The sequence below is a fragment of the Streptopelia decaocto genome (assembly GCF_964273445.1).
Source record: "Streptopelia decaocto genome assembly, chromosome: 2".
NCBI lineage: Eukaryota > Metazoa > Chordata > Aves > Columbiformes > Columbidae > Streptopelia > Streptopelia decaocto.
Window position 1 is genome coordinate 98,171,193 of NC_138655.1, and position 17,085 is coordinate 98,188,277.

The window sequence follows — 17,085 nt, forward strand, 5'->3', positions numbered from 1 at the left end:
TCCTGTGCTATATTTAACTCAATTGATAGTCCCACAGGTGACAAATACTCAGTTAATGAGAAATAAAGAAACAAACTTGATGGGAAAACAATCTATCAAGTCACAGAATAATAAGCCTTTGGCAGTAAGCTGAACATCATCTCAAATCACACAGCAGTTCAGTCTTTTCAAATAATAAAAGACAGAAATACAGCATAATGCTGACCTCTACAACCCTACATTTGTATGGTCCACTGGCTTTCTGTCAAGGACAGCCTTTGTCACAGAGGATTGGCAGGGCAGGAGGACACTGAAGCTGCAGCACTCCACACTGACAGCTCACAGCTCCTACAGCCTGCCTGGCCTATGCTTCAGGTCACTCCATCTTCAGGTGTGACCAGAAAAAACACCTGGGAGACAACTGCATAGAAGATGTCCCTTTGGGGTCAGTATAGCACATTTTCTTTGAACTACTTCACTACAAGCTACGTATGTTCTGACTACAGTGGAGCTCCCACACAGGGTCAGACATGAGTGAAAAGACCTTTAGTCTGATTTTTCAGGAGGTGTCCTCCTTCTCCAAATTTTGCCTGCAAGTGCCACAGTCTCTCAGAGGCAGACAAATATTGGCAAAAAAGTGCAAAAGCAATTTAAGAATCCTTCATATCCGACATGGAGATGGTTATTTCCTAGTGCTTTCAACTCTCCAGAGGGAAGCCTGCTGTTCATTTACATGGGAATGAACAATAAAAAGGAATATACAGTGACAGATTTTGGTTACCAAACATAGGATGGTGTGTTAACTCCTTTTTTACATACCTAGGATTCAATTAAAAAAATAAAGTCTACACACATAAAACCTGGAAAAGTTTTCTGAGTAACCTACAACATACTGTTAGTATATTACTCAAGAATAGTTCCAGCCATACAACTACCATCACACTAATAATTAAAAAAAAAAAAAATAAAATAAAATAAAAAAGAAATACTGTCTCCAGAGATTCTAAAAGGGTACATTTAGACAACTGTAACTGTAAGTCTAGACATTTCCTATATCCCTGAAAGGCATTGTTGCATCCTAGGGAAATGTATATACTAAGTGCATTGAAGCACTCAATTTCAAAGTAATTGAGTAGTGTTAGGTACTACTAACGGTCTTACAGGTGCATTTTAATGTTTAATGTTAATGATGAAATACCTGATTTTTGTTTCTTGAACACTAGACCTCAAATGCCATTCATTTACAGAAGGACATTTCTGCTTCTGTTTAAATGGTGGCACACACCTCTTGCCTCAGCAGGTCAAAAGAAACCTCATGTTTTGCCAACAGCATCAGCTCTTGTAAAAATGTTGAGCACCTCTACCAGTCTGTTAGACCTCAGCCTGTTCAGAAAATAAACCACATACAGAGGTTGAATTACCCTCTCTTACAATGAGATACACCTATTTCAGAATATGGTTCAGGTATATTGCTTGGCTGATATAACTAAACCTATTGCAGCAAGCACACCTGTACCTCTTTCAGAGAGAGGAAAAAATCTAAAACAAATAAAACTCTGTGGATTGATCTAGATGAACAAATATTGGGGAATTTCACTGGGGAAAGATAAGTCTGCAGATGTTCACAAGTCTGTAATTATCACTGTGGTTGTCATAAAGACTTTCAAGATCATTAGATGGTTTGTTTTTCATGCTTGGCAAAAGAAAACAATTATCACTGGCTTACCTCCTTCTCAACACAGATACACTTGAGAGCAGGGATTGCACCCCAGCAGAAATCCATTACAGGGCTCCGGATTTCTCATCCCATACTGTTGTCTGAATTCAGCTTAGAGATTTCATCTCCCTCAGCAACTGCCTGTACGACCAGCTAGGTCTACCTAGACTTGCAGAACAAAGAGTATACACATCAAACCACCCATTTCCACTTCTGCTAGCAGATCTTCATACATGGAGGACAAATAGAGGTGCACAGAAAGAACTGGGAGCTTCTCCCGTCATACACTTTAGGTCAAATCAGAGAACTGGCTGCCTTGAGCAGCTTCTCCTAGTTGGGCAAGACTCACAAAACATGGAAAAGCTGAAGTGAGAAGCTAACAGTCATTTCTGCTTAGTGGATTTCCAACCATTTCTGTCAGTAGGTGGAGCACCAATAGCACTAAATACGGAGAGGTGAATATCTCCCTATACTTGTCTGCTGTCTAGCAAAGTAAGAGTCACTGCCTGCTGAAAGGACAGAGAAACTTGCTGCTTTTAGCACTCCTCCTTCCACTGAGAAATCAAAGAAAGCAATTGGAAACCTCTGAAAGTGTAACTCAAGGCTAACACAGGGGAAATTTCTCTCAAGCAAGAGGTATCCCTTTCCTTCCAGGAAACATCTGTAGAACTTTTACTCACAAAAATCCTCAGGCCAGAAAAATCACCATATAGAAAAATCACCATAATGGTACTATACCTATCAGAAAAAGTTATGTGGCTTGGCTGTTCTTAATGTAAGAGGTCTGCCTAAGATCTGTCTCATCATCAGTAGAGGTCCAGAGCAGTTCAGTACCCTGAACAGGAGACTAGATCAGAACATGTAGATTTTGAGCTCTATATAAAGAATTCTCTACTGGCATTTCCCAACAGAAGTCAACACATCTGTTTCAAAATAAAGAAAACATATCAAAGATTGAAGGTATCCAGGGTGGACAACTGCCTAAATGTAAAAGCCTTTCCTTGCATTCTTTATGTCTTACATAATGATTCTGAGCCTCCAAAAATGGTAAGTGAAGCCGTCTCTGAGAGGTCAGGTCTGGTAGTCTCTCTCTCATTTCTCTCTCTCTCATTCTTAGCATGCACCACTCCATTTGTAAAAAGTAGTGATACGCCATGATGACTTCAAGAACAATATATTCAGTCATTTCACAAGTTATAAAGGGTAAATGTTTCCAGTCACTTTCATTATAATATAATCATGTTTCTTCAATAAGAAAAAAAAAACCTTGACCAAAAGAGAGTTGTCTAAAATTATGTCAATTTATCAGCAAAAGGATAGAATGGTATTTGAATCAAGACTAAAATAAACCTGAAATTCAACAAGCTAACTCTTGAAAATGCAATTAGATTAGAGAAGCATATATTTCATTGATCTTTTAAAACTCAAATTTATAAAACTGCTCCTGACTCAAAGTAAATTTACAGCTCACGATTCTAGACAAATAGAGGTACAAAACTGTGCTGTTGGATGACATATACTAAAGTTTTAGACTGTGATTTGTTATTGCAAAATTATAAACATTTAAACAGCAGTGAGAAGATGCATCAGATGCTATGAAAAGTATAATTTATTTCTCCTGGCAGACATTAATTGGTCTGTATTAATGACTTTTGGAACTATTACTAATGAGGAAAATTAGCCATCCCTGCATGGCAGCAATATCTGTGAGGGGACAGTCTTCTAGCCATTCAAAAAGTGGGAGGAGGGGCAATACCACCCCATAAGAGAAGAAAAGCATTTTTTCAAGGAGAATGTTTATGACTAAATTTCTAAATTGTTGCCACAGCACAGTGGGGGAGAAATTCTAGAAGTGCCTCCAGCAGCTCTGCTGTATGATTAGACTCAGCAGGTATCAGCTAACTGGAGTTCATTCCTGTGTTATTCCCCCAGGGTCTATTCATTTTGTTATACAGAACCAGGTGCTAACCAGGGATCCTCAGGGACAGCATGGTGTCCTCTGAGCAGACCACCTCCTTTTCTTCACTTTTTTGCAGGGCAGAACAGTGGGAAAATGGTCAAAATATGTTTTCTGCTTTAGTCAAAACCATAAAGATAGGACCGTATTAGTTTAACTTCCAAGGTATACTAAAAATCATATACAGCCTTTCATGGCATGCAAATGAAGTCAGGAATGTAATGGCTATGCACAGGTACATTTCTTAAGCAGAAAGAACTTCTGTAAATTCAGTTAGCCAGAGTAAATGGACAATTCAAGAACTATACAAGCATATGATTTCACTTTTTTAACTGAAGATCAAAAGCCACTATGCTACAATAGTGTTTATTTCAATACTGACCATTATCTGGAAGGACTCCTGTGGAAGCTGTTACTCTCATTGTCTGTTTCACTTTCGTAGAGTTGTTAGAAAAGTGTCGTCTGGACACAGAACCCTGTGGGTTCTGGATTTTTTTGTCTTTTCCTTTGGGAAGCTGAGGTGAAGAACTGTTTTCTCTGGGGTCACTGGATCCAATGGTAGATTTAGACTGCCAATCACTTCCCTGAAAAGAAGTGTACATAATGTCCACTGATGAAAATTACAGAGTTTGGTTTTTAAATATCAAGATTTTTTCAACCTTTTCATACTGAGGATTGGCATCAGGTGTTAGAGAAGCATATTTATTTTCAATCAGTACAGTTAAGTGATGTCTTTAACTATCCAGAAAACTGTAACTATCTCATCCGCTTACTATATGATGCAACTGATTAAATGCTCCTCAACAACTCTCAGAAAAAAATAACACATTTACTTTAAGGAAATCATGTTTCATTTGATGAAAAGAATGGCTAGGTGAATCTACATATGCATGCATATGACATACAGTTATATCTCATATATACATGTGTGGAAAGTCACAAAATGTAACATATATAACTTGTGAATAATTCATTGCCTATGAAAATGAGACACGGGCATTAATCTTAGCGTCCAAAGCAGTTGGAAGAATATGACAGCTTTCATGTGGCAGTAAAACTGACTGCCAAGCAGACAGGAACAGAGGAGCCGGCCAACACATCACCTCTGAATCACCACCAAGGGCATCGACCACTTCCGCTGCTTGCAATGTGATGTATCTAGAAACAACCAGAAACCCTGGTCCTTATTTTTACATCTTTGATGTATGTATGATCCTGGGTGTACTAGCCAGAGATTTTACTATTTATACACCTTTTTTTCAGTCTAAATCTGTTCACAATCAACAGCATAAAAACCTGAACAGTATACAGCAGCCCTTTAGGGTGCTGTTTATATCGTTCTAGGCTGCGTAAAGACTTAACCAATTGAGCACCCTCATTTTTGCCTCTCATTAGAGGCTGTCAGCCTCCTACTTTTGCCAGTTAATATCAGGTATAGTATCTTCCTAATCCAGATCTAGTAAAGCACTCCATGTAACAATGAAATACTCAAGAAGACAGGGCAGAAAACCTGACCAGTACCTGGAACTGTTCACCTTATCACAGACACAGAATTAACTGAATCACAGAAGATGAACATATTCTACTTTGTTGTTTTGCTTAGTGTGGCTGCATTAACAATTCATGCCATTTTAGAACTTGCCCACCAGAAAGGCCTTTCATTCTGTAATGATCATGGACAATACTTTTCACCTCACTGCTAAAGGTAATACTATACAAAATGAAAATCTTAAAAAAAAAAAGTCCTGAATAAATTCCCACATCTCTTTAAAAAGTCCTGCATACATGACTACATTTTTATGTGTTTCTTCTAGTTTTCACATAATCAGTAGAAATTAGTTTTATTTAAAATATCTTATTTAAATAGTACCTAGCTTTTACCATCTAATCTACCATTTATCTATGAATACCATCAAATCTACCACTTACCCTTTCTCTATAGAGAGAAAGGAGGGCACAGCAATATTTCAGTCTCTTCAAATTCAAACTGGAGACTGTTACTCCCAAAAAATAATAGTAAAAAAGTGTAGATATCGAATTGAAGAAAACAACTGCATGTATGTTCCTTACTGAGGTTTATCTTCGACTGAATTTCAACAGAGTGGAACAGACACTTGTATTTGTATTGTTTATTATGTTTAGAGATTTTTTGGTTTTGTAAACAGTGTATGGACATGATCAATTACCACAGTTATAATGACAGACTCTGAGCCTGACTCTGTGACTCTGCTGCCTTATACTTTTACAGTGAACTGCACTTGTACAGGATCAATGCAAACAGATACTTATATTCTGATTTGGCACTGTTTTAAATCAACAGTGGACTTATTTTGTACACATACAAATAACTGAACACTATATAAAGCAGCGGAGGCTCAAGCTCTGTATTTAGTGGTTAGCTAGGACAAAACACATCAGATAGGAAACTGTTTCAGGGCCCTATTCAGACCCAGCATACAGAAACACGATTTTCTTAAGATGCTTTGTAAAAGGCTCTGTGTTTTTCCTTTAGGTGTAAAATTTGAATAAATAATTAAACAAATACACAAAGATAGCTGACCAGGTTTATGTGAAAGACCTCAAGGTAACAGTTGATCTTTGCTGTGGAAGGTTTTCTAAAAAATAAAGCAGCCATTACCGCAATAATATTTTCTCAGATTTCTTTTGTCTAATTGACACTTCAAATAGCTACAGATTCATCAAGCTTTAATAAGCATACCACCAGGTAGCTGTGGATTTTTTCTCTTCTGATTTAATTAAAGCCCAAAGGACTTTCCATCTGCCAGAATCAAGCAAGACTAGAAACAAACTTTATTATGGCACTTGATACTTACACTGCCTTTAGACTTTCGAGATCCCACAATCGGAGGGAGTACAGAGCCTTTGGACCTGCAGGAATAAGCCACATCTTAGAACTGTGTACACTGTCATTATCATAGATACTATGTATCTATAAACAAGTTGGATAACACCAAGTCAGCTATGGCAACAGAGTTAATGGCTTTCTGCATTGCATGTTTTTACTAAGAATCACTAATTTCTGTTTACTAGACTACATCTAAATGCATAATCATTCACTTATTGAAACAAATGCACTACATTTCCCCACAATGCATACTTTATATACCAAAAATATTCAGAGCAGTATTCAGCGAATTACTGTGTGAAAGATCCTTATAACTATTATAATGAAAAGTTCCAGCAATTTCAACAACTCTGTTTATATCAATTGATCAACATAGCTTTTCATTGTCCTTACATTCATTTTTTGCAAATGTTGTTTCCCAAAATATTTTCAAGTTATTTACAGTCTACAGTTGCTCACTTTAAAAAAAAAAAAAAAACAAAAACAACAACAAAAAACCAAAACAACAACAAAACAAAAGAAAAGAAAAGAAAAAAAAAAAAGAAGAAAAAAAAACATTCCAGTTTATATGCAGAATATGGGACAAATTATCTAAAATACACCAATTTGAGGGACAAATTTCCATTTCTGTCCATTTATTTCAATGAAATGGCTCCCAATTTTCACGTTTTCTGTAGATATCAAAAGCCCAAGTTTCTCCTTAGAGACACCTGGTTCAGGACTCTATTTAATGTGATAATTCTGGCCTACAAAAAATAGACCCAAACATAAAGCTTTCTTAAAAGAGTACATATTCCACAAAACATTACCAAGCAAGTATAGATCTAGACTGGGTTAGCTGCACCTAATCTCATTCAGCTGCACATGTTTATATGGTGTGGAGAGGAAGAAGGGGAAGACAAGTCAAAGTAATCCTTTCTTCTTTTCTCTGACGTTAATTTTGTGATGCATGATCAATGGTATGTTTATGAGGTGAAACAGTCTTCTGAATTTTCTTTTTCTGTTTTGTTTTTTGTTATCTCAACTTCCTCCAAAGTTGTCTATGAAGTTTTGCATCCATGCTAATTCATCCACCCATCCCTCATTCTTCAAATGATTATTTTGTACTGTACTTGTGGTACTTAGTAAACAAACTGACACACACAAGCCTGTGAGAATTATATCACACACCTATAGAACTTACCCCTGTGGCCTTCTTATTGTAGATTTGCTAAACAGCAGATCACCATACGGCAACTTCTTAAATTTTTCTCTACCCACTGCAACATATATTTGTCCATTCTCCAAGTCTGACCCATTCTGAATGAGTCTTCCATCTAAAGTGTAAAGTCTGAAAAATATGAAAATGCTTAATATAATAAGCCTTAACATTCAGTTAGGTCTATTAAGAGTGCTGAAAGCTATATAAACCTAAACTCACTAAATCATGTTGAATTTCCAGATTTGAAACCAAATAAAGTACAGTGAAAGTCATACAACAATCAGTCGCTACATAAAAAACGAAGGACAAGACAGAACAAAATAATGACATAAATCACACGTTATATAAAACTAATGAAGTATGAAGCACTATGACAGATGAAATACTCTCATAATTTCTAAAATAAAATCAATTTATTTGTACTTAGAAGGTCTTCAGTGCCTTTCCCCTGACATGTTGGAAGGCATCTATTCCATGAGTTCCTGACCCTTCTCATACCAAGTTCCACTTCCCATCTGTGCTTTGGGCACTATGCAGTAATCTGGGAAGAACAGGGCATTCACAGCCCCATGACTGGAAACCCAGGACTTGTCCACTTAATCCAGACCAAGCTGATAATGTTGCACTTATATTGCATAGATCAGAAGGCTGGAACACGGCTGTAGCTGGTAAAGTAAGGCTGGAAGTAGCAGGAAATACAATAATACATTATAAAAAGACATTGTGTTTCTCAGGCATCTACAATGCCAATAATTAATATGTCTATAACATCAGGTAGATTTTTACCACAATAATTTGTTAGTACTCCTTACCAAGAAAAATGAAATTAATCAGGGACTTGGGCAGAGGAGGTGATTATATTATTTCTATGCTATTCCAATCACTTCACTGTCGCGTTTGTGATTTTATTTAAGGATGGTCCAAACAATGAGGAAGGAGGTAACATTTCATAATAAATAAACTCTTTCTTATGAAGCATATTCCAAAACTCAACAATATTTATAGTTAATTAAAAAGTTAAAATTAACAGTTTTGTATTTAGGTCTTAAATGCAGGAATGTTGAATGTCCATCTTATCTGCCTTTTTAGAAGCCATCTACAACAGCTAGTATAAATGCAAGGAGATATCAAATTATATATACACCTATGAATTAACCTTTTAGGAAGAATATCAACAGCCTGCCTTGGGAACAACCCTGACTTACAAAATGCAAAAATTTTCAATATTTTAATAGAGGAAAAGCTGTTCTTAACTTCATGCACACAATGGCACAACCTTGAATAAACAAAGGAAAAAAAAAAAAAAAAGGATGCAGCTTATAGAACCAGGAATCACAGAATAACTGTGGTTGGGCATGATCTCTGGAGACAGTCTAGTTCAAGCACCCTCTGCAGAGCATGAGCAACTAGAGTAAGTTGCTCAGGGCAGTGTCCAGGTGTGTTTTGAACAACTGCAAGGATGGAGAATCCACAACCTCTCAGTGCAACCTGTTTGTGTTTAATGACCCTTACAGTAAAGATCTTAAGTTTTTTTCTTCTGTTCAAGCAGAATTTCCTGTATTTCAGTTTATGCTAATTGCCTCTTGTCCTGTCACTGGGCACCACTGAGAAGAGCCTGGCTGCAGTTTCTTCACACCTTCCCACCAGGTATTTATACACATTAACAAGATCCCCCTGATGCTTCTCTTCCCCAGGCTGCAGAGTTCCAGCTCTCCCAGCCCTCCTCACATGACTAGTATCTTCAAGACCTTCATCTTCATGGCCCTTTGCTGTGCATGCTCCAGTCTGTGCATGTCTTTCTTATATTCCACCCATGAAAGCACCTTGATTTTCTAGGTGCCTTCTGCTATAAAGAAGTACTTTGGTTTTCTAAGTGCAAAGACCAGAGTTCTCAAAGGTGACATTGCAGCTTTTAAAAATCTTTATCATGTTGTTGCTTCCTTGTGAAGAGGTATGCTAACTCTGAAGCACCCCCTTGGTATTACTCATATTTACTTCTTCGTTCAAACCTTTTACAGGCATGCCAGCAATTCAAAGAGCAATTTATGTTTCACTACCACAGACAACGTCAGTTACACACAAACAATGAAAATAAAGCAAGCAATCTAAAACTCAGCAAGAAGCCTATTTCCGAGTTAATCTCACTATGTTTTACTGGATTACATTTTGCTTTGGGGAACTCGCAAAAAAATGGCAAACCAGTATAAGTTTAAGAACTGTTTTATGTATTTGTATGGTGCTGCAGGCATACAGGGGTAACTGCACACGTGACTACGGATTTTTGTAACTGATATTTCACTTTACTTGCATTTTAATGTTATATTTGATGCACAAAAGTTGTTTGCTTTATATAACTCCCAAAATGTTATGGATTATCTGGTAATCTCTAGTTGTATTTTTCACTCTGAAAATAATAACCACAATAACTGAATCAAACATAATCAGTCACTGAAGATTAAAATGAAATTAAAAATGCATTTTAAAAAAAATGGAACTTAAAACAAATAACTAATTATTGATTAACAAGCATCACACAAGTTTTGTGACAGTTACTTCTGAAGCCTTTTACCCACTCACCTGGCCACAACCACTCAAAGACCAGCTGGGTTCTCTCTGGCTAGTATTATGCAACAGAGATGTCCTTGTGATCACTTCTTCTGGTCACTGGGGGATGACCTAGGTCTTGTCCTGTGGGATGTCAGTGGACTCCCTTTTTCCCACCTGAACCCAAGCCAAAAAGTGGCAGCCAAAACAAAGCAAGCATATCGGCTGACAAAGGAGACAGCAGAGACACAACTTGCAGGACCAATATTCCTAAATTCCCAGTTGTCGATGCACCAGGTACCTGCCCATCAGGTTGCTGTACCTCATCCCCAGGCACAGTCCCTCATATTTCTTTCTTACATCTCTATTCTGATGGAGATGATCAATATTTTTTGTAAAGCCACATATGAGACCGCATAAGACTTGGCAGCATTGTATGTCTTTTAATGACATGGAAAAGAAAAACTGTCATATACATAATGCAGGTTCTTGTGATTCTATTTATCCTTCTTTAAGGAGAAATTATCTTTTCCCAGCATCAATGGTCTTACAGGACCTCCCCTAATGCTAACATAGTTTCAGTAAACCTCAGCAACTAATATGTAACTTATTAAAGAACAACAATCACCTTACTAATGTATTTAATGTGTATTCCTAGCATTTTAAGGAAAAGAAAATGAAAACCGGGTTAATAGAAAACCAGAAAAAGGAAAACATTAAATAATTCAAAATGTCATGTACATTATCTTATCTTTAAAGGATTAAAACTGAGCACTGAAGGGAACTTCTCACAAGCAATCCTGGCTATGTATGGAATGATTTATGCTTTCATGTACATCATTCCATTTCACCAAGAAGTGGCATCAAGTAACGAGAATAGAATGCAAAAGGTGTTTAAATTGCTAAACGACTTGAGAACAGAAACAATTGGTATGTTGTAAACAGCTGTTACTTTGCTTACTTCTGAGTTACACTAGTTGAGAGTCAGACCCAGAAAACTGCAACACATATGTAGGTTTACTTTACTGCAAGTAAAAGTTCTAAGCAGCCAGACAATAGGAGCAAAGAAATGCAGGGCTGAGAGGAAAAATCAGATGAGAGCTAACAGTCAACAGACAGCATTACTTAAATCTTTTATCGTCTGTATCAGCTCTGACAAAGCAATCAGAAAAACTGAAAGCCTACCTTATCGCTGATTTGAGAAAGATTTTTGCAAGCTTAGCCTCAGATATTGTGTAAGCTGTGAAGAATGACTTTCCACAAAAGGCCCTTTCCCACCTGAGGAACGGATTTCTGTAATGTGCTTTGCATGGGACAACACTGGAATGTCAGTAATTTGTCAGTATACACCTTGGCAGCCCATTTACACTGCAATGTTTGTAATGCAAACCACATATATCATTTTGCTCTAAAACTTGGAATTACCAAATCCTATTTTAGACAGCTTATTTTACATTGTAAAAGCCTTAAGGGACTGAAACTCACCTATCCAAGAGGCAAATCCCTGTTGCTGGAATACCACAACAACTCAGACCAGCTCAGACACTGGAACTGGCAAATCCCCAGCTACAGCTTTGTCCTTGGCTCTTATTAGGAGGCTGAGCTGGCTGAATATAAAGCACACCCTAGTCATAGCATAGGTCTTCAAAATGCAAAGAATATGTAATATTTTCCTTGAAATTGTTTGCCGAAATGAACTAACAGAACTCTCAAAATAAAAAGATAACATGGATTGCATCTATTATTCTGCTTTCCAAACATCTTCACCAACTTGACCGTACTCATTTACTTAATTCTGACATGTAACTTAATTATTAATACTAAATATATTGCATTATTATTGTATTTTACATGTGTGCTAACTAAATATTTAATTAAAAAATAACAGTTGAAACAAATTGAGGTTTTTCCTTTTTTAAATAGCAGTTGAAATGAAACCTGACGCTTACTTGGAGTCAACATATTTCCATTTTGTGGCTCTCTAATGTATTTTAATTTTCTTATAGTGGAATTTCCCATGAATCAGGAATGATCCTTTATATCTATCTATGGAGTTTTAAAAACATATCTACGCATATCAAATGTAACTTGCAAATATTCAGGTTCCTGATACCTGTGAACAGCTCCACTTCTGAGGGTAACTTTTCCTGTAACCATTTCAAGAATATGATCCCAGTGATTCAGTGTTTTCCTGGGAATGAGGAGGCGTGCTACAGGGCTAATTAGGTCTCCATTAGCAATAAGGCTGAAAAAAAGCACAGTAAAATAACTTGGAGGAGCATTTAAAAAAAAAATCATCTGAGGTTAGGACACCACCACTACCACCACTCTGACCCCCAAATGGTAGCTCACTAACTGAAAATTCTACTTACAAAATCGTGTAGGGCTCCTGGAGTTGTTTTCGAAACCGTGCTGACACAGTGATTCTACTGTGAGTAACTGGCTTGACCTGCAAGGACAAAAAGAATTAGAAATTACTCAGTCCTCACTCTGGAAACGAGTTTCCTCTGACCACCACCAGCAAGGGGAGCAGCATGTCTGCAGAAAGAAGTTCCTGTTTTTAAAACATGTATTTTTTTCCATTCCAGCTTCACCCACTAACAGACTATACATAATTACTGCTGCAGGTTTATATACATCTTGAATAATAACCACAGCATAGTGTACCAAAGTGCAGCACTGCACAATGTATGTTTTCCACTGAGAGGTGAGAATGGTATGGACATCTTTGGTATTGTTGTTCCTAGAGACCCAAAGCAACACTCTCAGATGCCGTTCTTTCTTTCTTAGTCTTTACTGATCATAGCCATGGCTCAGACAATTAAACTATCTTCTCTTTATAACAATAAATGCCATCTCTAGATCGCTCTGCTATTATGTAATAAGTAGTTTCGCTCTTGTCCACATCCGCTAGTGATTTATAAAGGTTGCTGAATACTGTGTCCATTTAGGGCAATGATTCACAAGTGAGGTGAACTGCAGATTTTTAGCTCTCAGAATAAATCATAGGCAACTTAACTCCCAGTATTATATCCTGTACTCTTGAACAGACACTGTATTGAGAGCAATCAGGTGCCTCAACATTAATGCCATTATACTGAACAGAAGGTTACACAATACCACTTAGCTAGGATTCCCTATTGCATTTACAAACACACCTTCAAATTTAAAAAAAAAAAAAAAAAAAAAAAAAAGAAGAAGAAAGATAAACCCAAACCTCAAAATCATTAAAATCATTAGGAAGATTTTTTTTTAAATTCTCCATAATTAGCAAATCAAAATAAGCTGTCAAACCCCCCAAAAAATTTGAAAGTCATAGTACATGCATTAACAAGTTGTGTGTATTTCTAAGAAGGACCTTAAAAGCTTGATTCAATAGCTGGCATGCACAGACATGTGCTTTCAAACAGATGTACAAAGTCTATTTAAATTAGCAATGTTCCAGTCACTATGTAAAGCAGCCTAATGACATGATGTGTTGCAGTTTTATCACACTCTGTGCTAATAATTTAACCAATACTTCTCCTTTAACTTATGGAAAATGGTTTTGGCTCCAGTGCTTTAAGTCTTTGCTTGGATTTTCACACAATTTCATTTAGCATTTGACAGGACTGCTTTCCAGTTGTTTCTCTTGTATATACTGAAAAAAGCAAAAGCTCAACCTATTAGATATTCCCAACTGGCTAAAATGATTATTAAAATAGTCAAATCTGACTTCCCACATAACCCAAAGAACATCACACAGCAAATTCTGCACCAAGCACATAAATTCTGGAGCTAAGATAGCTCTCATGGGGAAAAACCAACCAACAAAACAAAAGCAAAACTGGTATTCCTGGAAAACAGCAACAGGTAAATCTGTTGAACAAAAACTTTTCTCAATGTCTGCTAAAAAAGAAGAATATCTATGCTGAATTCAACTCAGTTTTGGCTTCTTGCCTTTCTCAAAGGCCCTTGTAAGCAGCATAGCCCTCACAATTGTCCCTTTTCTGACAGACTCACAAGACATGAAAGCCTGTGCTGGTCATGGACAGAGAAAGGCAGAATTAGCCCTTGCACAGCAGCATGATGAAACAGAAACACCCAGCAGCAGTAGTGGCATAGTGATCTGAAGCTCAGTGCAAAGGGATATTTTGGCCAGAGAATTTTACAAGAGGAGAGACAGCAAGAAAGATATTACTACTGCATTGTGCCAGCAGTGCTCATGGACCAGACTAGGACCCAGGCTCCCAGAATGGCTGGGAATCTTCCCTTTATGCAAGTTAGTAGGCAGTGTATTTACTCCTTAAGATCTGTTTCATAGATCCATGTTTCTCTTGGCCTCATACAGTGGGAAATTTTGTACTAGACTGTACATAAATTATATATTAATGCAGGGGTATCAACCTCATTTTCACTGTGGGCCGCATTAGCCTCGCAGTTGCCTTCAAAGGGCTGAATGTAATTTTCTGACTGTATAAATGTAGGAGTAGTTACTCACATACTTGCTGTTAATTCCAGTGTGCTCTGAATTAGGTGGAAGATTCACACCTGCTACTACAGGCTTGGAAAGAGAGTAAGGGGTGGTTATCATACAGCTCATTAGGTGAGGTAGCAAAATTTGTGGAGACTGCCAAATAATTTAGGAGTTCAGCCATTCTTGCAGAAACATTTAAAACACATTTTTCAGAGCATAACTGATTGTTTACTTCAGCATTTAGACTTCAAACACAAGTTGCATCCAAAATGGGAATGACCTAACTTTGGCTGCCCTTACACCTTTCTGCATAGCTGCTGGGTTACCAGGCTAACCCCCTATAGAGTGTTCAATACGTAACTAGTAAGCCTTATATCAACTTTTTCTAAAAGTTGATTCCCCATCTATTCCTGATGCTCACTTATGCTGTTGATACCAATGCTCAAGCTCCCTCACACTCCAAACAGTCCATCAAACTAAGTTCTCTAATCCAGTCTGTAACACTAGGTTTCAATGACCCACACTTTACTGGAACTAGTTAGAAGGCATTCACTAAGTTTAAAGGAGCTCTTCAAGATAGTCCCAGGTGTGTCCAATTATTTATTTGTTCCTTCAAGCTGATGAAACCATTACTGTTGATGCAGGTTCCTCAGAAGGCCATCATGTTATTGCATACAGCCCAGTCACCAGGCCCCTGGGAAAACAAGCAACCTGGCAGATGTTAAGAGCTCATTTATTATTCAGAGGATTGTATTCTTGTCAATAATAGATACTGTGGCATCAGCTTGCAAGTCTTCTGGGTTACTCTCTCAAAAGGTTAGTAATATTTCTGTCACCCTTCTGTGAGCTAACAAGTTGGCCTTATTCTTAAACAAGCAAAATGCAAGGTACTGTAAGATAGAAGCAGCTTGGACAGAGACTTAATATTTGTCTTTTATACGTAAACACAGCCTAAACTAGAACAAAATACAGTCTTTCATTGCTTTGTTAAACGTGTTTAAATCAAATGTACCTCCTATATTAAAAGGTGAAAAGAATACGTTAGTGTAATATTACATTTGCTAATGTAACACCACAAAAATCAGTGCACGGCAACACTAAGATGACTATGACACCATTAAAACACCCACAGGTATTTAGTACAGTGCATAGACAAGACTTCGTTTTCTGGGAGCTTGGAACAGAGTAGCCCAGACTAAATTAAGCAGGTGTTGGACCACCATGGCACAGAACTCTCTAAAGAGATTTTTGCCTCACATGACATGAACTGCATACTGCAAGTGTACTACAAGCATACTGCATCTTTTCTTGGGGTCCACATGCTCTTAGACAGATGTTTAGGCTATTTCTGTTTGTCTGGAAGAGAAGCGATAACTAAGGATTTTGGAGCTGCCTGCCCCCAGAAGGTTCATTTTATAGCTGATCTGCTCTGGGGACCAAAAGAAAGATAAACATCCAGGACACAGGGACACTCTGATGGTGCAAATGAGAGAGAGGAAAGAATAAAACAAATATATAGATTGTAAGAAATTTTTGAAAAACAAAAAGAAGTGGCTGCACAGAGGTGCTGCAAGTATGCTGTGTACAACACCTTTAATTTTTAAGCTGGCAAGCACGCAGATATGCAAGCAACTACATATAGTATAATGTAGTATTCCAACAAAGCAAAATGTATGTTCTGGCTACAGCATAGCATATCAAGCTCTCCAAGTATAGCAGCGCAAAAACTCAGCACAAGCAACCCTAGCCTGCTCTGAAGCCACATTTTTAAACATTATTCTTCTATTTCACCTGACTGTCCTGTTCTCTCTTTTTTTTTTTTTTTTTTTTTGGCACAGTCTTCATGTTCCTACCCCAAAGAGTTTAGAACAACTTCTGTCTGACCAATATTAAACTAGTTATAGTTATGAAAAGCAAGGAACATAATTTCAATATACAGAAGTATACATTAATAAAAGACCAAGTACTCAGCCACTGTAAATCAATCTAGTTCCTTTGAAGTATATGGAGTTATGTCAAAACACCTCAGTGGAAGACCTGATCCAGGATTTAATTAAAGAATACATGGTTCTGCTGCTGTTCGTTAGTAGGAGGTATCACAGTGCTGCAGTCTCTAGAGTATCCTGACCCCCTGGCACTGCAGGGTTACATATTAACAATGACGTGGTCCTGGGCGAAAGCTTGTGCTTGCATTAAGAGACCAGCATCACTAGCCCCCTAAACCTTTTATTTTGTTTTAATTTCACCAGCCACATTCTCAATTGATGTAAATCAGCACTTTCCCATTTACGTCAGCAACTGTAAGCGGATTTCCATTAATCAATGGTCTGGCTTCATTATGATTTTATCTTTAAATTTTGTACAT

At 37.4% G+C, this 17,085-nt stretch overlaps 1 protein-coding gene across 1 annotated transcript in view; it reads right to left on the minus strand.

Moving 5' to 3' along the window:
- Positions 1-17,085, minus strand: part of DCDC2 (doublecortin domain containing 2) — a gene marked incomplete at its 5' end in the record, with an annotated part of 67,060 nt that overhangs the window by 33,888 nt on the left and 16,087 nt on the right. Inside the window, 5 exons of the mRNA XM_082045388.1 lie at positions 4,036-4,237; positions 6,488-6,542; positions 7,703-7,849; positions 12,378-12,509; positions 12,637-12,713. Coding sequence (XP_081901514.1) covers positions 4,036-4,237; positions 6,488-6,542; positions 7,703-7,849; positions 12,378-12,509; positions 12,637-12,713 — 613 coding nt within the window. The remainder of the gene's footprint in view (positions 1-4,035; positions 4,238-6,487; positions 6,543-7,702; positions 7,850-12,377; positions 12,510-12,636; positions 12,714-17,085) is intronic.